General features: G+C 54.5%; 2 protein-coding genes across 3 annotated transcripts; one reads left to right on the forward strand and one right to left on the reverse strand.

The window, feature by feature from the left end:
• The first annotated feature begins 5,525 nt into the window (after positions 1 to 5,525).
• On the forward strand, positions 5,526 to 9,841 carry LOC116882447 (cytochrome P450 2D15). Of its 2 annotated transcripts, none has more exons than XM_032882857.1 (9): positions 5,526 to 5,836; positions 6,464 to 6,635; positions 7,209 to 7,361; positions 7,462 to 7,622; positions 8,034 to 8,210; positions 8,382 to 8,523; positions 8,761 to 8,948; positions 9,388 to 9,523; positions 9,621 to 9,841. In XM_032882857.1, the coding sequence occupies exons 1-9, from the start codon at positions 5,648 to 5,650 to the stop codon at positions 9,803 to 9,805; spliced, it is 1,503 nt and encodes a 500-aa protein (XP_032738748.1). In that variant the 5' UTR covers positions 5,526 to 5,647; the 3' UTR covers positions 9,806 to 9,841. The 2 variants fall into 2 exon arrangements, with proteins under 2 accessions (XP_032738748.1, XP_032738746.1); XM_032882855.1 differs by having other exon boundaries at positions 9,388 to 9,529; positions 9,627 to 9,840.
• Positions 9,842 to 11,351: 1,510 nt separating this feature from the next.
• LOC116882518 lies at positions 11,352 to 20,475 on the reverse strand. The gene is made up of 9 exons (XM_032882989.1): positions 20,444 to 20,475; positions 18,699 to 18,737; positions 17,725 to 17,768; positions 17,182 to 17,258; positions 12,852 to 12,917; positions 12,705 to 12,743; positions 12,276 to 12,490; positions 12,035 to 12,090; positions 11,352 to 11,458 (listed from the first exon to the last, which is right to left on the reverse strand). The coding sequence occupies exons 2-9, from the start codon at positions 18,728 to 18,730 to the stop codon at positions 11,352 to 11,354; spliced, it is 636 nt and encodes a 211-aa protein (XP_032738880.1). The 5' UTR covers positions 18,731 to 18,737; positions 20,444 to 20,475.
• Between the last annotated feature and the right edge of the window lie 4,565 nt (positions 20,476 to 25,040).

Consider the following 25,040-nt stretch of genomic DNA (forward strand, 5'->3'; position numbering starts at 1 on the left):
CAGTGAAATTTAAGTGTGAAATTGAACAAGCTGGTCTCATAAGAGGCAGGGCGTGGCTTTGATCTTTAGCCCGTCTCACACCGGTTCAGAGAGCTGCAGACCCAGGGCTGGAAGAGCAGACAAACCACACCAGAACCATCCTTTGTCATTAAGTTGTCTCAAAAGTGGGAAGGTTTGGGGCGGGGGGGAGGGGGGATATGGGGGACGGTCTGTGTTTTCAAGAGTGGGGGAATGATGTTTAAACACAAAAATAAATTTTTTTCATTTCCAGAAACACTATTTATTTATTATTTTTAAAATTTTTATCTTTTTGAGGGGTGAAATTGGCAGATGTCCCGAGGTCACAGCTGTGTCCTGGATCACTGTGGCCAGTGAGAACCTCAAGCGCCCCACTAAGTGCACGTGGCAGGCAGGGTCGGGGGTGGCCCGCCACCGGGCGCGTTCCTGGCAGCTGTGCCCTGCCCACCCCCACCCCCCACCCCCCGCCGCAGCAGGGCCTGGAACCAGTCAAAACCCTGGGGCTCCTCCCTGCAGCTCCACCCAGGGCGGGTGGAACTCAACCAGTGTGTGGGGACAGTCAGATTTACTCAAGTTGGTATGACGACATATTTCCAATCAACATTAATTTTAAAGGTTATAAAAAAATAATGCGATGTTAATGGACTTTTTTCGAGAACAGAAATACTGGAAGGAATGTTGTGAAGTAGAAATAAGCAATTATAAATGAGTTCTTGTGTGCTCATCAATTTGGGGCTGCAGAAATGGCAGATTAATTCTGTTTTAATGGCTCCATCAAGCAGTGAGGCCCATTTCTCATCTCGCTCACCAGGATGGAGGCGTGGGCGGGTGTGCTGCGCGGGCCCTAGCACCTGCGTAGAAGTAGCTGGGTGGCTTTCCGTCCAGTCTTGACCGGGCATTAACACAGTTCAAATGAAGTTGATAGATTTCAGGTGTCAGGGGCTAAACCACAAAATTTGAAAAATACGTATCTTGAGGAAATATTTTCCCGACAGCAAATGATTCTTTGTCATTTTGCTTTTCTTCTCCTGTCGCCTTTTGACTTGCTGATGATCCTTGAGCAAGGCACTTGTGATGATTCTAGGTCTTTCCCCAAACTGGCTGGTGACCTGCCCGTTGATGGGTGTGGCCGTGCTCCACGCGCCCCTCCTGGCTCCAGCTTTCCCCCTTCTGCAGGAAGCCTCGACTCGTGTGCATTTCAGCTTCTGCAGCTTTTAAGTTCTATGGATTTTTTTTTTCCATAGACTTTTTTAGAGCAAGTTCAAGTTCATAGCAGTATGGAGCAGAAGTTACAGAATGTTCCCATGTACCCCCTGCACCCCAGACACGGCCTTCCCCAGCAGACCGCTACATTTGTGGCAGCCACTTGTCCTCCTGCGCCAACATATCCTCGTCCCCCGAAGCCCACAGTTAACATTAGGGTTCCTTCTTGGTGTTGCACATTCTGTGGGTTCAAACAGTCTGGTGACGTGTATCCACCGTTCAGTGTTGCCCAGAGTCGTCTCACTGCCCTAGAAGTCCTCTGTGTTCTGCCTGTCCTCCCCCCCTCCTCCCAGCCCCTGCGCTTTTTACTGTCTCTGTAGTTTTGCCTTTTCCAGAATGTGCTGTGGTTGGAATCCTACCGTATGCAGCCCTGTCACGCTGGCTTCCTTCGCTCAGTGATAATGCATTTAAGGTTCCTCCACGTCTGTTCGGGGCTTGGTAGCTCATTTCTTTGTAGTACTGAAGATTGTTCCATTGTCCAGATATGCTACTGCTTACCCACCTACCAAAAGACATCTTGGTTGCTTCCGAGTTTGGGCAATGATGAATAAAGCTGCTATAAATACCCATGTGCAGGTTTCTGTGTAGACATCGGTTCACAGCTCTGGGGGGTCAATACCAAGGAGCTTGCTGGATCTCGTGGTAAGAAGCTCTTGTTGTGTAAGGGGCCACAGAACTGGCTTACGCATCGGCTGTCCCTTGTTGCGTCCCCACCAGGCAGTGTGTGAAAGGTGCACGCTCCACAGCCTTGCCAGGCTCTGGCGGTGTCAGTGTTCTGGATTTTGACTGTTCTAATAGGTATGCAATGGTGATTTTCATATATGACTTTTTAAGTTGTGGTTAAAAATATAACATTTACTGTCTTAACCAGCGTGCAGTTTATTAGTGTTAATTATACTCACATGGTCGAGCACAGGATCTCTAGAACCTTTCATGCGCCCAGCAGAAGCCCTGCACCCTTAAAACACGCCAGGGGGCGGGCCCTGCGCCGCCACCACCCCTGGCAAGCTGGATGCCGGTTGCTTTTCCTTTCTGCCTCCAGGAAGGAGCGGGAATTGGGGGGCTTACTCTGGGCTCTGCTATGCCTCGGGAGGAGGCGGGGGCAAGGCGAGCCGCAGGCCGCGCATGTGCCCAGCGCCCTCTGCTGGGTGCCCGGCTCCTACCTACTCTCTAGAGTCCTGGTGCCACATGGGGGGGGTGGGGCCCTGGGCGAGAGCTTCCCAGCCCACCGTGTTGCTGGTATCCCTCCCCGGCAGAGGACCCACCCCTGCGCAGGTGAACATACCCGTACCCGTGACCGTGACCAGGGGTGGCCCCAGGATTCCTTCCCTCCGCTTCACCAGAGCAGTTTCACCACCCGCGGAGGTGGGCCCGGTGTGTTTCTAAACCTCAGTAATGTGCTGGCCTCTGAAGAAGTTCACGTCCAAACTGTATACATAACTCGGAGCGTGCATTTGGCGTGACCGCTGATACCGCTCTAGGATTCTGACCTCCTGACGTGACCTGAGATTCTGTCTCCTCAGTGCTTGGGGATCGCGAAGCTGAATTGCCCAGTGATGGCAAAAGGCCACAGGCCTCGAGATGGCAGGTTCCCTCATGGCCTCCCCATCCTGGACAGCAGGCCCCCAGGACGGGGAGGCCACCGCCCTTCATGACGTATTCGGGTGACCGCTTGGGGAAGGCCACCAAGAGGATGGGCAGATACAGGTGGTGTATCCAGGGCCGGCAGGCAACGACGCCCTTGGCCGTCCTGCCCACTGTGCTGCTCTCCGGGATGGTCAGCTGAGACAGATGAGAGGCCCCAGTGTACCCTTGGGTCTCGCCCTCCTGGTCTGTTGAGTGGCCTCCAAAGTGGGCTCTCTGCCTCCCGGAAGCCCAGGGACTCCGGTTTCCCAGTCGAGTCCTCAGCCTGGCTTGCAAAGGCCCCGTCACGCGGCCCCACACCCACCGCGCACGGGGCCTTGTGGGGCTTTGGTCCCACTGCCAGGTCACCTTGGCTTGTGGTTCAAGCCAGCCAAAATCTCCATGAAGTGTTGCCAGCACGTCCTGTCCCAGCCCAGGGGCAGTGTCCCCGTGACCCTGCAAGCGGTCCCCATACTGCCGCTCTCTGACTCGCCACACCTCCTCTGGGCCCTGGATGTTGGAGCAGTCTCACCGTGCTCTCCTCCTGCGTTGCCATACTTAGCCCAACAGCCGGCATAGGGCACCTCTGGCGGGGGGGTGCGGGGGGTGACGGAGTTCAAGCCCACCCAGTGCTTGGCCAAGGCAAGGTTTGGGGAAGGCCCGGCTGGGCCCCAGCACGCTAGGCCTTGTGGCCCTGAGTCTGGCGGGAGAGTAGGGATGCGGCATTCGGGAAGGAAGCAGCGCTCACAAGTCAAGCAGGACTTGCAGACTTTGGAAAGCCATTGCCAAGAGGCCACGTACCCCTGGGCTGCCGTGTCTGAGCGGCATCTCGGAGTCAGGAGTATTAGGCGCCCCAGGAAGATCCTGGTTCTCCTACCGCTGGGGAGGGAGAGAGAACAGGGTGGCGGTATGGGAGGGCGGTGGGGAATGCCTCCTCCTCCAGGCCCTTCGTCAGCCTGGGAGAGAGTAATCCAACTGTTTCTAGAACGGAGTGCCTCATACACCCCTGGGATGGGGGAGGGGGCCCGACACCTACCCAGGAAATGCTCTTCCCCACCCTCTGGGTTCTTGGACCTTCTCATTTGAACGGGTTTTGGCCTCAGTTCCCTTCAGCCTCGATTTAACAACTCAGCCTCAAATCAGCCCTCTCATTGTTGAAGAAGGAGCCTGAGGTCTGGCACCACGTGGTCAACCCCCCAGAGGAGGGGCAGAGAGTCTGGGCAAGAGGAAGGATCTGGTAGGCACCACCGTGCGGGTGGTACGGAGGTTCATCTCTTTTCCAGAGTCCAACCCCAGAGTCGGGGTTGGAAGGGACGGGGCTGGGGCCAGGGGGAGGGGGCCTGGGGGAGAGAGGAGCTGACACGGGCGGGCAGGGGGACCTGAGAATTCATTCCCTGTGGTCCTCAGCAGGGGACGCCTGCGAGGGCATAAAAAAATTGTGGCCTGTTTGATTTCCATCCCCTCGTCTTTCAGAATGAATTTGAGCAGCTGATGTTCAAGGACAAATGAGGAAGCAGGCCCACTCCTCAGAGGACAGAGACACATCTTCTCTAAGTGACCCTCATAGCCTGAGCTCAGCAGCAGCTCTGTCCAGAAGGGTAACTCCCCCGCCCCATTTCTCCAAGTCAGGAAAGTGGACAGGCCCAAGAAGATGCATCACGGGTGATGCTAGGAGGTCCCGGGACCAATATGTAAAGAGCCTAGGGAACAGTGTCCCGGCCATTGAACTGGCTGGTCTGGGCGACAAGGGAGCTCTTGTCAACTCAGCTGCCTCCCCAGCCCCAGAAGTGGACTCACTAGGCCAAGGTCAGGCCAGAACTGAGGAAGCTGGGCCAGCGGCCTACCTGGTGGGGGGCTTCAGTACCATTGCGGGTGGCCTTGGGGCAAGAGGCTGGGGTCCAGCCCAGGCAGCCACTGGAAACTAGGGAACTTGGTGCTGCGTCCAAGTGTGTGCATGCATGCGTGTGTGTGTGTGTGTGTGAGAGAGAGAGTGGTGCATGTGTGTACCATGTGTGTGGTTTTCCATGTGTGTGAGTGTGTAATGCATACCTGTGTGTGTCAGTGTGTGAACATGTGGGTAGTGTCTGTGAATGTGTGAGCAGTTGGTGATTGTGTGGTTCTGTGCATATTGAGTGAACTGGTGTGAAGTGAGGGGAAACCGAGAACTTCATTTCCACGCCGCCCCCCCACCCCCCTAGCCCCCGCACATGGTCCCTCTGATCATTGTGACCTCCCTACAGCACTGGGCAAGGGCCAGTAACAAACTTGGGAGGCGAAAACCAGTTGGGAGGAGGCAGGTGAGGGCAAGGACGTGTTCTGGGGACAAGGCTGCAACCATATTACAGGGTGTGATTCGTTTGATGGCTGGGTGGCAGGATCAAGTCCAGTGACCCCTGGTTTTTCCTGCAGTCAGGCTGAAGGGGGGTCTTCATCATCTCTCCCCTACCCCCACCTCACTAGCCGGGGGAAGCACCTGGAGAGGCCAGGAGGGACCGGTCTCCTGTGGTCACCCCTGCACCTGACCTTCCCTGGCCCCCCCCCCGTACCCTCTGGCAATGCAATCGCCCTGACATGCTGACTCAGGGCGGAGGGCAAAGGCCAGTCTCGCCTCCCTTTAGAAAGCGGGGCCAGGCTGGATGAGCTCGCTCAGTGTGGGAGAGCGCCCCTACTGGCTGGTCCTGGGTCCCTGGTGTGCTAAGGGACACCCGCGTGCCAGAGGAGGCCAGCGGGCACTGAGGCAACCATGGGGCTGCTGAGTGGGGTTACGCTGGGGCCCCTGGCCGTGGCGGTGGCCATCTTCCTGCTCCTGGTAGACCTGATTCACAGACGCAGATGCTGGGCTGCACGCTACCCGCCAGGCCCCATGCCGCTGCCCCTGCTGGGCAACCTGCTGCAGATGGACTTCCAGAACACGCTCTGCTACTTCGACAAGGTAACGAAGGTGGGGGTTGGGGAGGAGAGATCCTGGGACCTCACCTAGCAGCAGACAGCAGGTGGTGTGTGAAGCCCGGGCTGCATAAGGGCATGGGCTGAGAAGAGGAGGCAGGTTTGAAGGGCTGACCCGGGGAGGGCGTTGGTGCCTCAAGGACAGTTTGGATTTTCCAAACAAAGGTCAGAGAGAGCAAAGGCCTAGAGCGGGGTGTGGTCTTGGCAGTAGATTTGAGATCCAGCTGGACAGCACTTAAATCACGTGACCTGGTCCCTTCTGATTACATCAGGGGGCAGGAATCTGGACATGAGCCCCATTTAAATCAGGAAACAGGCTGACATCAGGAGAGGGACAGGTTCAGCTCTGGGTCTGCGGGTACTTGGGCCTCAGTGCTCACCTCTATGAACTTGAGTTTCTTCACCTGTGGGTTGGGATCCTAACAGCCTAGTGACAATATTGGTCACCTTTGCAAAGTCATAGCTAAGAGGTGTGATCCAGCATCAGCCCCCTCTCCAGAGAGAATGTGACCCCAGTGGTCACCAGGCCAAGCTTGCCTGGGCGCCATGAGACTGAGGCCGGCAGCCTGGTGGCCATCCGGCTTGACCAACGCCCTCCACCCTTGATCTGCAGCTGCGGCAGCGCTTCGGGAACGTGTTCACCCTGCACCTGGCCTGGACGCCCATGGTCGTGCTCAATGGCCTGGACGCCGTGCGCGAGGCCCTGGTGTACCACAGCGAGGACACAGCCGACCGGCCGCCGATGCCCATCTATGAGCACCTGGGGTTCAAGCCGCACTCCCAAGGCAAGCGGAGGAGGGGGGCCGACAGGGACTGGCCGGGACTGAGCCAGCAGTGACTCAAACCCCGGCAGGCCCACGCGGGGGCAGGGTCGTGGACGTCCAGTGCAGGGAAGAGGCAGCGAATTTGGAGGGGCGGCAGGGAGGATGGAGTTGGTGCGAAGTGCCTGGGTGGGACGTGGGAGGATAATGGCGGGGCCTGACCGAGGCCGCGTGGAACCCCGGCTCCGGGGAACAGGAACACGAGGTCAGAGTGGGCGGCAATGAGGAGGACAAAATCTGTGTGGGCGAGGCAGGGGGCGGGCCAGGACTTTCCCTGGCGGCGAGGGAGTCAAGTGAGCAGAGCACAGTGGGGCCAGCACCTGCCCCCAGCTGGCGAGCAGAGCGTGCAGGCAGAGCGACCTGTCCCAGCAGGAAGTGGGTGTCAAAGTGGGCGCTAGTGGGGGTGGGGAGTAAGTGTGGGTGTAGGGGGGCAGGGGGCGGGGCCTGTGTCAAGGGGGTGGGGCTGTGAACGGGGCAGGGGCCTCGTGAAAGGGCGGGGCGGGCACGCCATAGCTCCGCCCACCGCCCCGCCCCCAGGGGTTATCCTGGCGCGCTACGGGCGCGAGTGGCGGGAGCAGCGGCGCTTCTCCCTGTCCACCCTGCGCAACTTCGGCCTGGGCAAGAAGTCGCTGGAGCAGTGGGTGACCGAGGAGGCCTCGCGCCTCTGTGAAGCCTTCGCCGACTACGCCGGTGAGAGTTGCGGCCGAGGGACACCGGGGACAGGGGTGGACGGAGGGGCCGCGGAAGGGGCGGTGGAGGCGAGCCTCGGACCCGCACTGCCCCCTCCCAGGACGCCCCTTCAGCCCCGGCGCCCTCATGGATAAAGCGGTGAGCAACGTGATCTCCTCCCTCACCTACGGGCGCCGCTTCGAGTACGACGACCCGCGGCTCCTCAAGTTGCTGGACCGGCTGCACGCGGGCGTGGAGGAGGACCAGGGCGTCCTGCGCGAGGTGCGGGGCGAGGCGCCGGGGACAGGCCTCGCCCTAAACCGGGCCTCCGGGAGGAGGGCGTGGGGAGAGCGGGGTGCGGGAGAGAAGCCCTTCCAAGGCGGAAGGCCTGGAGGTGGGGAAGTCCCAGAGGAGGGAGACGGCGGAGGAGGGCCCAGGGTCGACGGGGCCGGGAGAAGGCTACGGAATCTTAGCACCTCCGTCACTGGAAGCCACTAGAGCCCATGAGATCGAGATTTTAGATTTATCCTACTGGGCCCCGGGCCAGTAAAAAGGATCAAGGCCGAAGTTAGGAAGGAACCATGTCAGTGGTGGGGACACTCCGGAGGCGGAGCGGACACCCTGGAGGCGGTGTCCTGACTAATCAAGAGAACACCTGGGCACAGGAAGGTCCCCGATCTGTGACCCGCACAGGTCCTGAACTCCTTCCCCGTGCTCCTGCACATCCCCGGGCTGGCTGGCAAGGTCTTCTCAGCACAGAAGGCCTTCATGACCCTGATAGATGAGCTAGTCCAGGAACACAGGACAACCCGGGACCCGACCCAGCCACCCCGAGACCTGACTGATGCCTTCCTGGATGAGGTGGAAAAGGTGAGGTGTCCGGGACGATGGTTGTGGGTTGAGGGCCCTGTGAATCAAGACCCAGGCAGGGGGGGCCCCTGTATCAGCCCGTGATCAGTCATTACTGCTGGCCGGGGGCTGGGAGGCCATTTGGGGGCTCCTTCCCTCTGCCCCAGAGCTCACCCTCTTGGCATGGCCCAGGCCAAGGGGAACCCCAAGAGCAGCTTCAATGACAAGAACCTGAGCATGGTGACATCTGACCTGTTTGCGGCTGGGATGGTGTCCACCTCAACCACGCTGACCTGGGCCCTGCTGCTCATGATCCTGCACCCGGACGTGCAGCGTAAGCCCACGCTGGGGGCCCGTGGGATGGACGAGGGAGGAGAGGGACAGGCTGGGGCCTCTTGAATATGATTTACAACCCCCGCCCCCCCGTCCCACCGAAGCCCCGAGCAGAGGCTGGGCTCTGGTCGGAGGTAGGAGCTGCGTATTCGTGAGCACAGCCCTCCTCGGGAGTCAGGCAGAGGTTGGAGTCCAGACCCCGGGGTTCTGACCGCTGTGGGGGTGCCTCTCTGTCCAGGACGTGTCCAACAGGAGATAGATGAGGTGATAGGGCAGGTGCGGCAACCGGAGATGGGGGACCAGGCCCACATGCCCTTCACCATGGCCGTGATCCATGAGGTGCAGCGTTTTGGGGACATCGTGCCACTGGGCGTGCCCCACATGACGACCCGAGACATCGAAGTGCAGGGCTTCCTCATCCCCAAGGTAGGCGTGCGAGGCTCCCCAGCGGAAGCTCAGCACCACCTCCGGCCTGGCAGCCCCAGCACAGCTGACATCCCAGGGAGGGGGGCGTCTGGACCCCCCAGTCTGCATTTCCGCAGACAGTGGGGGTGGGGGCGAGAGCCTCGGCAGGGCTGGCCCTGTCCCTACAGAGCCCCCAGTCCCATGGGGAAGACGAACTAAAATCTGCCACAGGGTGCTGGAGGAGCCTGGGACAGGGACGGTACAGTGTGGGCGCCCATGGGTCATGAGGCACTCAGCCCCGCCGGTGGGCACAGAGAGGGTGCCGAGAAGCTTCTCGGGCCAAGGGGTTACTTGGAAGAGTCTGGGCGTGTGCCGGGCAGAGTGTGCGCCCATCCGTGTTTGGTGGCGGGGTCTGGGCTAGGGACGCCCGGATCCCACTCAGGCCGGGTTCTCCTGCCAGGGGACAAGGCTTATCACCAACCTGTCGTCGGTGCTGAAGGACAAGGAGGCCTGGAAGAAGCCCTTCCGGTTCGACCCCGAGCACTTCCTGGACGCGGAGGGCCGCTTCGTCAAGCAGGCGGCCTTCATGCCCTTCTCCGCAGGTGCCGGGGCTGCCCGACTCGCCGACCCCTCGGGAGGGAGCCCGGGAGGGTGGGCCCCAAGCCCGCGGGCTCACGGCGCACCCCCGGACTCCCGCAGGCCGCCGCGCCTGCCTCGGGGAGCCCCTGGCCCGCATGGAGCTCTTCCTCTTCTTCAGCCGCCTCCTGCAGCGCTTCGTCTTCTCGGTGCCCCCCGGGCGGCGCCGGCCCAGCGACCGCGGCACCTTCTCCTTCCTGGTGACCCCCGCCCCCTACCAGCTCTGCGCCGTGCCTCGCTAGAGGGAGGAAGCTCCCCCACTGGCTTCTCAGCACCGCCCGCTGTGCCAATAAACCGGTTGGGTGGCTCCATCCTGGCTTCCGAGTCCCCTCCAGGGGCCCCTGACCGCCCCGCCCCGCCCCCCGCCGTGCCGGGGCCTCAGCAGCCTCCCCAGGGCCAGCCCCTGCCCCTGCCCGGGCCTGAGCCATCCTGACCTTGCACGTGATCCCATTTGAGAGATGGGGATGCTGAGGGCCAGTAGATCACAGCTTACCCCTAGTTACCCACGGGGACCCAATCCTGGCGACTTGGGATAGGGACGATGTCTGTCCTTAGGTCTTGGCTCATGCCAGGCAGAGCTAGAACGGGCTGCTGAGAGCCCTCAGCCAGGGCCTGGTGGGGGTGGACAGGGCCCCACTCAGCCCGGACACCCACCTCTCAGGTCCAGCGCCACCTACCACCCCACCCCATGGCCCAGCAGCTCCGCCAGCAGCACCAGCTCTTTTTTTTTTTTTTTTTTAAAGATTTTATTTATTTTTTGGCAGAGATCACAAGTAGGCAGAGCAGGGGGGAAGCAGGCTCCCTGTTGAGCAGAGAACCCGATGCGGGGCTTGATCCTAGGACCCTGAGATCATGGCCTGAGGCGAAGGCAAAGGCTTAACTCACTGAACCACCCAGGCGCCCCAGCACCAGCTCTTCTGTCCCCTTCATCTACGACGCCCTCAAAGGTGGGGAAACCCAGGGATGGCCATGAAGGGGGGTGCCAGGTTAACACCCAGGGCTCAGTCCACTGGTGCCAGAACTTTCCCTGGGAACCCTTTGGCAGTCCTGGAGTGAGCCACCTCCCTAAGCCTTTCAGTCACCCCAAGCTAGGTGAGACACCTTTCCCAGCTCCTCAGGGACGCCTGCGTCTAGGCACCTGCCAAAAAGTTACCATTCGTGGCCAGGCTGGAGCAGAAGGAGGACACTCATCGGGGCTCCAACCTAGGGCACGGTCCTCTGAGTGGCTGAGTCAAGCTAGGCTCTCAGGAGACTTGGCCAGGGGTAGGCAGTGAGACCTGGGGGCCCCAGGTACCCTAGGGACAGGGGTCAGCCTCGGACCCACGTGAGAGTGGAATGGCCAGAGGAGGCGGCGGCCATGTGGAGACTTTGGAGGAGGACACCCTGGATTTCAGTCTTGCTCTGCCGGGGTTCTCTGTGGCCCTGGGCCGGTTCCTGCCTGTCCTGGGCTTCTGTTTCCCCCTAACCCAACGGGATGATTGCACCAGATTAGCTGCTGGGTCCGGTGGTCCTGTTCTGACTTCCAGGGCCGTGACCCTGTTAGCCTGGAGCCCTGGCCGAGAGCAGGACTGCTGTCCTCCCCCTGTGCTCACGCCCACAACTGGCCGGTTCTGAACTGAGCGCCCGGGAGGCACCCGCTTAGCCAGGTCCTGAGCAGACCCCCTGGTGCCTTCAGGGAACTGTTTGCGGACCAGAGAGGTCAGGGTGTCTCTTTCGCCAGAGAACATCCCTCCGCCCCGTACCCAAAAGCACCCCTGACGGGGGACCCCCTGCACCTTCCGAGTGTGGTCACGCCATGGAGCTCCCCAGCTCTCCGCCCTCGGGGAACTTGCTCTGCCCTTTGGCACGGGGCCGGGGGCCTCTCCGCAGGACCAGCAGTTGTGGGGGCAGCTCGTCTGGGCAGGGAGTGTGGACCAGGCCTCACTGCGTTTAGACAAAGCCCCTGAAAGGAAGTGGCTGGGCCGGCAGAAGCAGCAAGTCTCCGGATTTATTGGACACTCGGTCACTCATGGTTCTGTGTCTTTGGGACGTCAGGGGCTGGGAACCAGTCCAGCCAGAGCTTCCACAGGCGCTGCGGGACCCAGCCCCCAGGCCTTTCCTCCTCGCTGTCCTCCTCAGACACTTCTACAAAGCACAAAGGGGCGTGCCCTGTGGGTCCCTTTGGGGCGGTGTGTCCCCAGGGCCGGGGCGCCCTCTGACGCTGGGGGAACAGGCCAGCGCTGACGGAAGGCCCAGGGCAAGGGGCCTCAGGTTCCTGCCGACCGGGTAGGAAGCAGGAGGCAGCGGAGACCTTCAGGCAGGACTGGGCATCTGGCTACCTGGGCCTCTTCCCTCCCCTCCTGGGTGCAGGGCTGGAGGCCTGAGAGAGGCCGGGCCCCCTGGGAGCTCTGCAGGGTCCCTGGACAGCCCAGCGGGTCTGCCGTCTTACCCGGAGGGTATGCCACAGTCTCCTGTCCGACATCTCTGCTCACCTGAGAGGAAGGATGGGGCACAGTGGTGGGACGAGACAGGAGCCACATTACATAGACTGGGAGGCCAGGGGAGGCGGGTCGAACCACTCCTCTGGGGCTGCTGCTGCTCCACCCCCTACGGCTCCTTCCTCCCTGGGCTGGCAGTTTGGGCACCCATCTCCCTCCCCAACACGGTCCTCCTCCCCACCCCCCCACCTGCATTCCCCTGCCCCAGCGCCTGGGGCTTCACAGAAGGGCCCACGCTGGGGATGTTCCTGTGGGGGCACCAGGCTTCCTCACCTCCCAGCCTAGGGTCCCCGCTGCCTCTTGCTCCTCGGCCACCTCCTTGGCCACGGGGCCCAGGCTGGCCGCTTCTTCCTTTGGGGGCCTCACCTCCCCCTCACGCTGAGACCAGAGCTCAGTCTCCTCCGTGGGGGCAGCACTGCTCAGTCCTCCCGTTGCCTTGGGGGTCATGGCCTGCAGGGAGGAGGTGGGGGGACACGGGCAGAAGGGCCCTCAGAGCGCCTTGCCCTCCTGCCCTGTCCTCCGCACCTTCCCAGGGGAGCCCTTCCCTTCTCAGCAAGCTGCAAGTTTCTGGGGGGGGGGCTGCCACCATCCCTGGGACTCCCCTGCCACCAGCAGGGGTGTCTCTGCGTCCCGTGGAGCTCTGACAGAAGGGAGCCTCGCCTACCTCAGAGGCTTGCTTCTTCCCGCTCTTGACTCTGCGTCTCTACAGGGGGAGACAGAAGTGACTCACGCCGGGAGGGGCCGGTCCTCCCACTGCACCTGCCCAGGAGGCCCACTCCAGGGGAAGTGGGGTTCCCCGGCCCTGACCTACCTGAGTGGTCACAGGGTAACACTTATCCATCGGCCCCCACACCGGCCTTAAGGTCTCCCCTTCAAGCTGTGTGACAAGGAGAGCAAGGAGGGAGGGAAGCCTGAGGTGACAGGCTAATTCACTGTCGATGCCCACACACACAGACACCAGACACCTAAAAACTACGTGTCCTTAGAAAGCTAAAACTTGGCATTCATGAAACAAGAATAGGCCCTAAAACAGAAACAGCCAAAAAGCCTCTAATTCTTGAAAACAAAAATATCAGAATAATAGGAATGAAAAATCCAATCAAAATGTAGGAGGTAAAGTTGAAAAAAAAATTTTTTTTTTCCCAGAAAGAACAAAGAGAAGAGACCAGGAGCTCCCACAGCTAATTCATAGATCTTTCTTTCTTTTTTTTTTTTTTTAATTATTTATTTATTTATTTGACAGAGATCACAAGCAGGCAGAGGCAGGCAGAGGGGGCGGGGGGCGGGCAGGGGGAAGCAGGCTCCCTGCTGAGCAGAGCGCCTGATTCGGGGCTCGATCCCAGGACCCTGAGATCATGACCTGAGCCAAAGGCAGAGGCTTAACCCACGGAGCCACCCAGGCGCCGCTCATAGATCTTTCTGCGAGGGAACAGCCAGCAGGCTGAGGGGACGGGGAGATGCCAGGTAAATACATCCCCGTGTCATCAAGACAATTTCCCAAACGTGAGGGACATGGATTTACAGAAGAGGAGGAGTCAGCAAGCATCCAGGACAATGGATGGCGGAGATGAGCCCCGGGTTTTGTCATCAATAAATCTCAGAACACCGAGGACCAGGAACCAAAAACTTCCAGAAATACAAAGAAAAAAGTCTGTTCTAGGAATTCAACTTTTCTCAGACCTTTCTTTGAAAGTCTTTGAAGCCAGAAGACAATGAGAATCTTCAGAATCTAGGAGAATATTTCTAGTCTAGAATCCTATACCTACCCGAACTCTCAGTCAAATATGGATTAAGACTGTTTCAGACACGTGATATCTCAAGACTACCCCCCAGGAAGCAGAGGTTCCCCTAGAGGTTGTGTTCCATCAAAATAAAGGGGTGACAGGGGCTCCCCAGAGCGATGAAGAAGGGAGGTCCCAGGACAGCTGAGCAGCAAACCTCCAGGACATCCTGTCAGTGTGGGGACAGCAGGAGGGCGGGCTCCGGGAGATATGGCTCTGCAGGGACCATCAGATAAAGCACCTAATTTGTCTAAATGTACTGCAAGGAGATTGACAGTTTTGGCGGAGAGCCTGGGTAAATTAATTGTAGGTAGAGAGAAAACTGAGAAAAAAAGAGACAAGACCCAAATCATACACCAAGAAGAGTAACCAGGGTACACGAGGTGACTCAGCTTGGAACACCGTTCTCACGGGGGCCAAATGTAAGCCCTCCATGCTGGTCTAATAGAAATGATGACAGACGACCGCGAATGGCCAAAAACCCATGGCGAGTGCTGGGGCAGATGTGGAACCACTGGAAGCTCGCCCTCGGGGCTGGTGACAGAGCAGAATGGGCCGTGACCCCTCTGAAAGTGCTGGGGTCTTACCAAACCAACCGGACGCCGACCCCATGACCCACCAGGCTCGCTGCCAGCACAAAGGGAAGGGAAAACCGATGTTGACACAAAACTTATAAATGAATATTGATAGTGGGGTTTTTATTTTTTTAAGATTTTATTTATTTATTTGACAGATAGAGATCACAAGTAGGCAGAGAGAGAGAGAGAGAGAGAGGGGAGGAAGCAGGCTCCCTGCAGAGCAGAGAGCCCGATGTGGGGCTCGATCCCAGGACCCTGGGATCATGACCTGAGCCAAAGGCAGAGGCTTTAACCCACTGAGCCACCCAGGCGCCCCATTATAGTGGGGTTTTTAAAAAGATTTTATTTGGGACGCCTGGGTGGCTCAGTTGGTTGGATGACTGCCTTCGGCTCAGGTCATGATCCCCGAGTCCCGCATTGGGCTCCCAGCTCCACGGGGGGGGTCTGCTTCTCCCTCTGACCTTCTTCTTGCTCATGATCTCTCTCACTCTCTCTCAAATAAATAAATAAAATCTTTAAAAAAAAAGATTTTATTTATTTTAGAGAAAGCATGAATGGGGGAGGGCCAAGGGGAGAGAGAATCTTGAAGCAGATTCCCTACTGGGCACGGAGCCTGATGCAGGGGCTCGATCCCATGACTCCAAGAGCATTACCTAAGCAGAAACCAAGAGTTGGACACTTAAACGGACTGAGCCACCCATCTATGACCCTTCGAGGCTTTATTTTTGATCATTCCCAACTAGAAACACCCAGATTTCTCTCAGGTGCCTTGCAGACAAACTGCAGCAGCCCGCCTCCGAAGGACACCTGCCCAGCGTGGAGGGGGAACCAACGAGCTGCGGCCGCCCACCTGCCGAGAGAGGCCTCACCTGCCCCAAAGTCAGTGAGAGACCAGACGACAGGCAGATGTCTCCACTTACAGGGCAATCTTGCAAAGGCCAAATTATCAGAACAGAAAACTGTTCTCGGGTTGTCGGGTTGGGGAAGGGCTGACTGCACCGTGAGTCCGGAGGAATTCTTGGAAGGGATGGAACTGCTGGGGTTACCCAGGTGCCAGCAATGAGCCCACTACAGTGGAGGGGGACTTAAAAGGCAACATGATAGAAAAATCACCCAAATGGCAACCATGTTACTTAAAAGATTTTAATGACTGAAAATGTCATTCCTCAGGTTAGAGATTTTATGATCCAAAAGCCCGGCTGTAGCCATACTGGAAGGCTGGAGGGAGGTGATGTGTGTGTTGAGGGGCAGCACACGGGCAGCACAGTTCCGAGAGCTCAGTCCTCCGCTCCCACTGTAGGAACTCACTGGCTGGGGCGCCTGGGTGGCTCAGTGGGTTAAGCCGCTGCCTTCGGCTCAGGTCATGATCTCGGGGTCCTGGGATCGAGCCCCACATCGGGCTCTCTGCTCAGCGAGGAGCCTGCTTCCCTCCCTCTCTCTCTCTCTCTGCCTCTCTGTCTACTTGTTATCTCTGTCTGTCAAGTAAATAAAATCTTTAAAAAAAGAAAAAAAGGAATTCACTGGCTACTGTTTAAATCTGAAAATTCAAGACAAAGCAGGATGAGCTTTGCTATTTAGAAACAGGAAAAATCAGGGCGCCTGGGTGGCTCAGTTGGTTGGGCGACTGCCTTCAGCTCGGGTCATGATCCCAGAGTCCTGGGATCGAGTCCCACGTCGGGGTCCCTGCTCCGCAGGGAGTCTGCTTCTCCCTCTGACCTTCTCCTCTCTTATGCTCTCTCACTGTCTCTCTCTCAAATAAATAAATAAAAATCTTAAACAACAACAACAACAAAAAACAGGAAAAATCAAAGGCTCCGGATGAAAAAGTTGGAGGCCGGGAAGATTCCCACCCTGGGGCGCGGGGATCGTGGGTGGGGCACAGGGCAACCATTTGTTGGTTTCAGGTCTTAAAACTTTGAAGAAGCAAACTGTGTACATGCCTACCTTTGATGACGTTGAAACTAAGTGGAAACGTGACCAGTTACTTTAAACAACAACAACAAAGGAAACAAGTGAAGTTGGACTCCGTGGCCTCCAAGGCACCTGCCAACACGGGCCTTCTTAGGGGCTCCCCGCCTCTGAATCGTCAGCCCCAAAAGGTGTAGCACATACTTCTCGGTGCTTCTGAGTCACCGACGCCCTTATCTCTATGGGAATCCCCTCTTCCCAACGGCACTGTGCAGAGAGCGGGAGGCCTCCAGAGATCAAGGATGTGGTTCTGGCATGTCACCTCGGGCAGCCTGGCTCATCACTGTCCCCTGGGGGCCTGCTTCCCGTCTACATGAAGTGTGAGCTGCTGGGCTCCTGTGAGGGTTACAATGACTGAGCACACGGACACGGTATGTAGTCCGGTATGCGGCCCTTGGTGGGCGGCACGCTGGACTCCAAGCAGGGGCTTCTGAACTGGGTTCTTAGCTCTGGGACATGGAGGAGAGTATGAACCCCTAGCAGGCGTCCTGCTCCCCGCCACCCCATCCACACATGAGCACTGAGCCACATTCCAGAGCTACTCACATGAATGAGGGACCATCTCCTCCTTTTGGCTTGTGGATGCCATGGCCAATGCCACAGCCACGGCCAAGGCCATGGCCGCAGAGCCCCCAGGTGACTATACAGCTGGCCCGCGAGGGATGGAGCCTCAGTTTGACACTTTGCCAGAAACACAGCCAATTTCTGCAGAGCCCTCACGTTCACACGCACACAGCTGGTTAACAGTTGAGGTCAAGGAGCGTGACCTCTACTCAGGCTACGGTGAGACCACCCTGGCCTCCACTGCACTCACCTGTGAGGGCTCCTCAGCCATGTCATGGTCAGGGGCTGTCTTCCCCACAGGCCCCTGAAAATAGTAGTACACCACACCTGCAGCAGTGGAGAAAGACTGAATGAAACATTTAAGAGCAAGACAATCACATGACGATGCCAGGATTTACAATGTGCCAGAAATCGCATCCTTTTAAATTGAACTGGAAACGAAAGACATTAGGTATTGAAGTATATGAGAGGATATGTGATTTCCCATTACTGGTGTGCAGGCCAGCGTTGAAGGTCACTGCTACAGGACATGAGGCTGTGCGGGTTCTGGTTCATGGGTTTTCTGGGGATGGGGGAGGATGGGTTTTCGAATCAAATGTGGGTTCAAATCCGTTTCACTAGGAAGGTACCGAGGAAGGAAGGGGACAGAGGGCAGCCCTGATTCTGAGCAGCACGGCAGGTCCCTGGGAGCCCGGGGGTAGGCAGCTGAAGAGGGGGCGACCTTGAGGTGAGAACCAGCACCCCCTATGCCCCCCCCCAACTCTCGCCATGACCCCCGTGCCCAGGCCCTTACCTGCAAGAATGAAGAGGTGTGCTATGTACAGGGGCTTGTAGAGCCTGGAAGGAAAGTGGAGTTGAGGGTAAAGCTGGGGCACCTCTGCCTTCACTGCAGGGCCGGGTGGGGGGCACCGGGTTCCTTCCACTCCAAACCCCACAGCCAACGCCACCTGTGCATGTCCTGACACTGCAGGTGAATAAATCCCTCAGCTGTAACTGGGATCCAGGGGGCTTCCCGCCTCCCGGGATGGTGTGGCGGGGACCAGGCTCTGTGCCTCCGCTGAGAGCCAGACTCAGAGCCTGGAGCACATCCCTCTCCTTTCCTTCCGCATTTGTCCCCTGGGTCCACCTCGCCTTCCCAGCCAGAAAGCAAGAACCTGGCGGTGGCTGGGTACTCAGTGCCCCATCAGCTCTTCCCCACCCCCCCAGGTCCTCCAAGGCCTCCCTGCTCTGGACTGACAGATCCCACAATTCCGATCAGAAACTGTATCCCCATGACTCCCCCAGCTCTTCTGGGCCCCCTCCCTTGGCACAACCAGAGCACCTCGACACTGCTGGGACAGTGGCTCCCTGTGTGCATGTGCACACACGCACACACGCATGCAGTGCACACATATACACACACGTGCATGCACATGCATGCACACGCACTGCACACATATACACACGCACACACGCACGGACGTGCACACATATACACACGCACACACATGCACACATATATACGCATGCACACACATATACACGCATGCGCACACACACACGCACATGCACACATATACATGCATGCACACACACACGCATGCACATGAACAGGCAGGTCCCAGCTGCCAGGACCAGGCCTTCCACCCCAACCCTGAGTCACAGAGCTACTGAAACAGTCAAGGAAAGGGGAATAGAAAACCCTATTTTCCCTCCCTCTTAGATCCAAGTGGGGGTCCCCCACCCTGGTCACTCAAGGCACTGTGGCAGGGCCCATGTAAACTTTACCTCTCTCTCTGGCAGCCCAGTCCAAACACCATTTTCAGTCTAAGAAGAAAAATGGGTCCACAGTCAGTGCATCGCGCAGGCCCGGGATCCCGTGTTCCTTTCCTGGGCAGCTTATAGGGAGTGTGATGGGCCAGACATGATTGGGGAAAGGCCAGGACCTCCACCCGCAGGGCTCAACCAGGGCCAAACTTAGGACAGACTGAGCTAGACCTGGGAGCTTGGGAATGCTCAGGAATTTCTCCCAAGACCTCAGAGTCCCAAACAAAAGCTAGTTTTCAATGCCCTCGGAGCTGGGAAGGTAGTTCTCAGAGAACTGGGTTGAGGAAAGGGACTTGGGTTAGGATGAAGGAAAAAGGCATCACTCTATTTAACATTTGGTGTAAAGTGACCCCAGATGTAGGTAGCTACTTATTTCAGAAATGCTGTGTAACAGGAAATATTTGAAAGTGTTCGTTTTTAATCATTATTATTTACTCTTGTAATTTGGGGAGTCCTGGGGGAGACCCCTAGTCTCTCATAAAGATCCTCTCCGTCTGATATCCCATCGGCAGGGTCGAACTCCATACAAGTCAAGGGCACAGTAAAGTCAAGGTCTCCAACGTGAGCCAGATCCCAACGTAGCCTGGGAAGCCTCCGCTTCCCAAGGGAGCTCCCTAGTCTCCCCGCGACAAGTTCAGAATCTCCCTTTAGCCCTGCACCCCCGCCGCCACCTGCTCCACTCTCAGCAGGAAACTCAGGCACCCCTAGACGGGAGTTCCTCCACCCTTTGCCGCCAAACCCACCCATTCTCTGCTCCCACCTCAGGGAGGCAGCTGCCCCCTGCTCTCTGGGCCACCCCACTCCGTGCTCCGTGCTTGGTTCCGTCTGATCCTCGCCCCGCCTGGGTGTTTGGGGGCCCGTATCTCCCACTGATGCATTCAGCCTTTCCTTCTCTTCAGGATCCTAATCAGCATTTCACACACAGCTCATCTCTCCCATTAAAAAAAATGCCTTCTCGGGGCGCCTGGGTGGCTCAGTGGGTTAAAGCCTCTGCCTTCAGCTCAGGTCATGATCCCAGGGGGTCCTGGGATCGAGCCTCCGTCGGGCTCTCTGCTCAGCAGGGAGCCTGCTTCCCCCTCTCTCTGCCTGCCTCTCTGCCTGCTTGTGATCTCTGTCAAATAAATGAATAATATCTTTTTTAAAAATTTTCTAAAAAAAAAAAAATGCCTTCTCCCTTGAACCAGATCCCTTCCCCAGCGACCACTGTAATGGCCCCCACCGTCCACCCCAGCCCTCCAGCTGTCTGTCCCGGGTGTCTTCACTCCTCTCGGCCTCCCCTCACCCCACAGCTGCCTCCATCTCTTCCCGGCCCTGCAGACCTCTCCCACCAAGGTCGCCAGTCCGCTCTGCGCCACACCAAACCCTGGGGGCCTTTGCCAGGCTTGGCTCGCTTCCCCTCTCTGCAGGGCCCTGCGCACCTCCCTTCTCCCTACCACCTTCTAGGAGAAACCCTCTGGCAACGTATTCGCCAGGAAGCTTTTTAGTCACTTATAATTTAGTGTGAGCAAAGTTATCAGGCTTTTCCTGAGAGGTGGTCTGGAGGAGGAGAGGAGAGTCAATGGGTCCCATGGGAGAGAAGAAGGGAAGGGGAGTGCCGGGTAGGAAGGGATGTGGCAAAGGGAAGCTGAGAGCTGTAAAGACAATTTTCACCTGCTTGGGAGCCTTACTGAGGACAGCCTTCGAGCCTGTTTGCCAAAGTTGCCAACCGGGATGATGTCAGCGGTCTGCAGAGCACCCAGCGACCATACCAGTGTCCAGGCAGTGTCCTCCTCGCCTCCCGTCTGGCTCTGGGACTGAGTCTGCGAAGGGCCCGGGAGCCCAGCTAAGTCTGGGAGTCCGGAGACCAGCCCCTCCCTTTTGCAAGGACAGTGGTGTCTGTGTGTGACATCACGTCTCAGGGGGCTTTGTGACAGGACAGCCCCTCCAACTGTGGCCAGAGCAGCTTGCCAGGTGCCCCGGGGCGGCCTAGAAGCCCCACCATTCGGAGGCAGCCCCTCCGTAGCCATCTCTCTAGTCCCATTCCGGGCCACCTGCGCTGCCCAAGCGCCTTCCGTGTGCCAAGCGACGTTCGAAGTCCTGTAGGGATACAAAGACATAAAGGGGTGTGACTCCAACCCATCACATGGCACAGTGAGGATATTTTCTGAGTCAAAAACAAGAACACAGTCTAACCATTTCTGAGCACCCCCAGCCGTTCAGCCCGTGTCTGCTCAGCTTTCATCTGGGGCCAGGAGAAAGGCTGAGGGGCGAGAAAGGCAAAAAGGACACAGAGCCTGCCTCTGAGAGGCAGACATCATCTGATTCAAGACAATAACCACCGACACCCTCCCCAAATTACTATGAATGTAACTAAATAATAATTACAAAACTATGGGGGCACCTGGGGGGCTCCGTCCGTTAGGTGTCTGACTCTTGGTTTCGGTTCAGGTCGTAATCTCGGGGTCTTGAGATCAAGCCCTGAGTCGGGCTCTGCACTCAGTGCAGAGTCTGCTCAAAACTCTCTCTCCCTGTCCCTCTCCATGCCCTTCCCCCAGCTCGCGTATGCATTCTCTCTCTCAAAAAATAAAATCTAAAAAAAAAAACAAAACAAAAAGTATGGATGCTTAAAACTGAGAAATGCTTAGTTTCATATATACATGAAATAGTTACCAAGACAGACCATATTCTAAACCACAAAACAAGCCTGAAAAAATTTAAAATACTAAAGTTATATCTAGCGGCTGCCTGGCTGGCTCAGTTGGTAGAACATTTGACTCCTGATCTCGGGGTTGTAAATTTGAGCCCCATATTGGGTGTGGAGCCTCTTAAAAAAAAATTTTCAAGTATATTCTTTGACTACAATGGAATTAAATTAGAAATCAGTAACAGTAAGACCCCTGGAAAATGCCCAAATATTTAGAAACTAAACAACATACATTTAAATAACACACGAGTGAAATGAAAAATCTAAAAGAAAGTTAGAAAGTATTTTTAAGATTATTTATTTATTTATTTGACAGACAGAGATCACGAGTAGGCAGAGAGGCAGGCAGAGAGAGAGAGGAGGAAGCAGGCTCCCCACTGAGCAGAGAGCCTGATTCAGGGCTCAATCTCAGGACCCTGGGATCATGACCTGAGCTGAAGGCAGAGGCTTTAAGCCACTGAGCCACCCAGGTGCCCCAGAAAGTATTTTTAACTGAATGAAAATGAAAAAATATCAGAATGGCAGGGATGCAGTTAAGCAGTACATAGAAGAAAAATCATAGCACTAGAAACAGCTATATTATAAAATAACAAATGTCTCAAATGAATTACCTCAGTTTCTACTTTAAGGAACTGGGAATGGACGAGCAAATAAAGCCCAAAGTAAGCATAAGAATTAAAATTAAAAAGATTAAAGTGAAAATAATTGAAATGGAAAACAGAAAAATAATAGAAAAAATCAATAAAACCAAAAGCTGGTTTTGTGAGGTCAACAAAATGACTAAATCTGTAAATAGACTAGACCAGAAAAAAATAAGATACTATAGAAAAAAGATAAGATCAATATCGAGAATGATGAAGGTAATAAAGACACAGACCCTATACATTGCAAAATGGTAGTAAGGGAAAATTATGAACACACCATACCAATAAATTGGACAATATAGAGGAAATGGACAAAATCTTTAAAAGACACAAAATACCAAAGTTCATGAAAGAAGAAATACATAACCTGATAACACAATATCTATTAGAGACATTAAATTTACTTAGCTTTCCCACAAAGAAAGCGCCAGATGGCTTCATTAGTGAATTCTACCAAATTTTTAAGGAAGAAATAGTACCAATTCTAGACACTCTTCCTGAAAAAGAGGAGAGAAAATTTTCCATCATATTGTACAAGGACACCATTATCTGACATCAAAACTGGACAAAGACAACTCAAGAAAACTATAGGATAACATCCCTCATAAACATAGAGGCAAATATTATTAAGAAAATCTTAACTTGAGGGATGCCTGGGTGCCTCAGTCGCTTAAGCATCTGACTTCAGCTCAGGTGGCTATTTCAGGGTCGTGGGATGGAGTCCTGCCTCAGGCTCCTTGCTCAGTGGGGAGTCTGCTTCTACCTCTCCCTCTGCCTGTCACTCCCCCTGCTTGTGCTTCTCTTTCTCTCTCTCTCTCTGGCAAATAAATAAAATCTTGAAAGAAAGAAAGAAAGAAGAAAGAAAAGAAAGAAAGAAAGAAAGAAAGAAAGAAAGAAAGAAAGAAAGAAAGAAAGAAAAAGAAAGGAAGAAAGAAAGAAAGAAAGAATCCTAACTTGGGGGGCACCTGGATGGCTCAGTCAGTTGAGTGTCTGCCTTTGGCTTAGGTCATGATTTCCCGGTCCTGGGATCAAACCCCATGTTGGGTTCTTCTTGCCAGCAGGGTGTCTGCTTCTCCCTCTTCCTTTGTGCTCTCTCTCAAGTAAAAAAAATCTTTAGAAAAATATGTTTGAAAAGAAAATCTTGACTTGAAACTAACATATAAAAAGGATAATACATAATACCAAAGGAGTTTATCCTCGGGAATGCAAGGTTGGTTCAACATTCAAAAGCCAATCAACATAATTCACCATATTAACAAACTAAAAAAGAAAAAGCTTATGAATATCTCAATAGATGCTTTAAAATTTTTGATAAAATCAACATCTGTTCTTGGGGAAAAAAACAAACCTCCCAGCAAACTAGGAGGAGTTGGGAACATCCTCAACCAGATGAAGGACATCCATGAAAAACTTAGTGCTTACAATATAGTCAGGGGCAAAATACCGAATGCTTTCCCCCTAAGTTCAGGAATAAGGCAAGGATGTCTGGCTTCATCCTTTCTACATGATATACTGCAAGTTTTAGACAATGAACTCAGTTGAAAGGAAGAAGTAATTGCCCCTTTTACCATTAGGAAACCTACCATATTCCTGAAAAGGGCAAAGATACTAACAATAAAGCATAATATTAAACTTCTCCCACCCTGACTAATCTAGTCCAATGACCAACCTAACATTTGAAAATCTGATTTATGACTACTTGTCAATTTTTTTTCCTGACATCAAACTGTATACTTTGAGTAACAGATCTCCAGAGTCAGAGCCTTATTACTGCAATGATTCAGCTATATACCAGAAATACATATCTTATATACTACTACTTGTGTCTATTGCATAAAAGACCTGTAACATTTTTCTCCATCAATTTCTGTGGCAAATTGCAAATGAGACAAAAGCCTTTCACTTGCAAATATGTCATAATGTTATTCATGGATTAAACTAATATTTTTCAAATTTGATAATCATAATCAGCCATTATAAAAGATGACCCCTCCCTTCAATGAGCTAAAAAATTTAACATACAAAGAAAGAGAGAATAGGAGAGACAGAGAAAGAGAAGTAAAAGTCAGCCAGACTGGAAAGGAATAAGTAAAACTGGCTTTATTTTGCAGAAAACATGATTGTGTATAAAATCCTACAAAATCATACAAAAAGCTACAATAGTTTAGCAAGGTTGAAGGATATAAGATCAATATATAAAAATAAAAAAATAAAATATATTTACTGTGAACAGAAAACTGCCTAAAAAATAAACCATATTTAAAGATTTTAAAAAGTTAGGGATGCCTGGGTGGCTCAGTAGGTTAAATGTCAGCCTCCAGCTCAGGTCATGATCCCAGGGTCCTGGGATCAAGTCCCACGTTGGGCTCCCTGCTCAGAGGGGAGCCTGATTCTCCCTCTGCCTGCTGTTCCCCCTGCTTATGCTCTCCCTCTCCCTGACAAATAAATAAATAAAATATTAAAAAATTTTAAAAGTCAATTATATTTCTGTATCATAGCAATGAACAATTGGGAATTGAAATATTTTAAGATATCATTTATAATAGCATCAAAAATATGAAATGTGCAGAAAAAATCTGACAAAAGTTGTGTGCGAGATCTGTACACTGAACACAGCAAAACACTGCTGAGAGAAATTAAAGAAGACCTACATAAGTGAAGAGATATACCATGGTCATGGATCAGAGGATTCAACATTGTTAAAATGTCAACTCCACCCTCAAATTGATCTATAAATTCAGTGTAATTGTAATAAAAATTCCAGCAAATTTTTTTAGTTGTTAAAACCAATATGCTGTATCTAAGGTTCATATGGAAATGTGAAGGACCTAAAATAACCAAACAATTTTGAAAAAACAAAGTTGCTCAGCAATCAAGACAATATGAAATTGTTGATGTCAAAAGAGATGAAACATGAGTCCAGAGGCAGAGCCTCGGTACTGCCAATCGATTTGAGGCAAAGGTGCAAACGTAATT

The sequence above is a fragment of the Lontra canadensis genome, unplaced genomic scaffold (genome assembly GCF_010015895.1).
Source record: "Lontra canadensis isolate GAN:19392208 unplaced genomic scaffold, GSC_riverotter_1.0 scaffold84, whole genome shotgun sequence".
NCBI lineage: Eukaryota > Metazoa > Chordata > Mammalia > Carnivora > Mustelidae > Lontra > Lontra canadensis.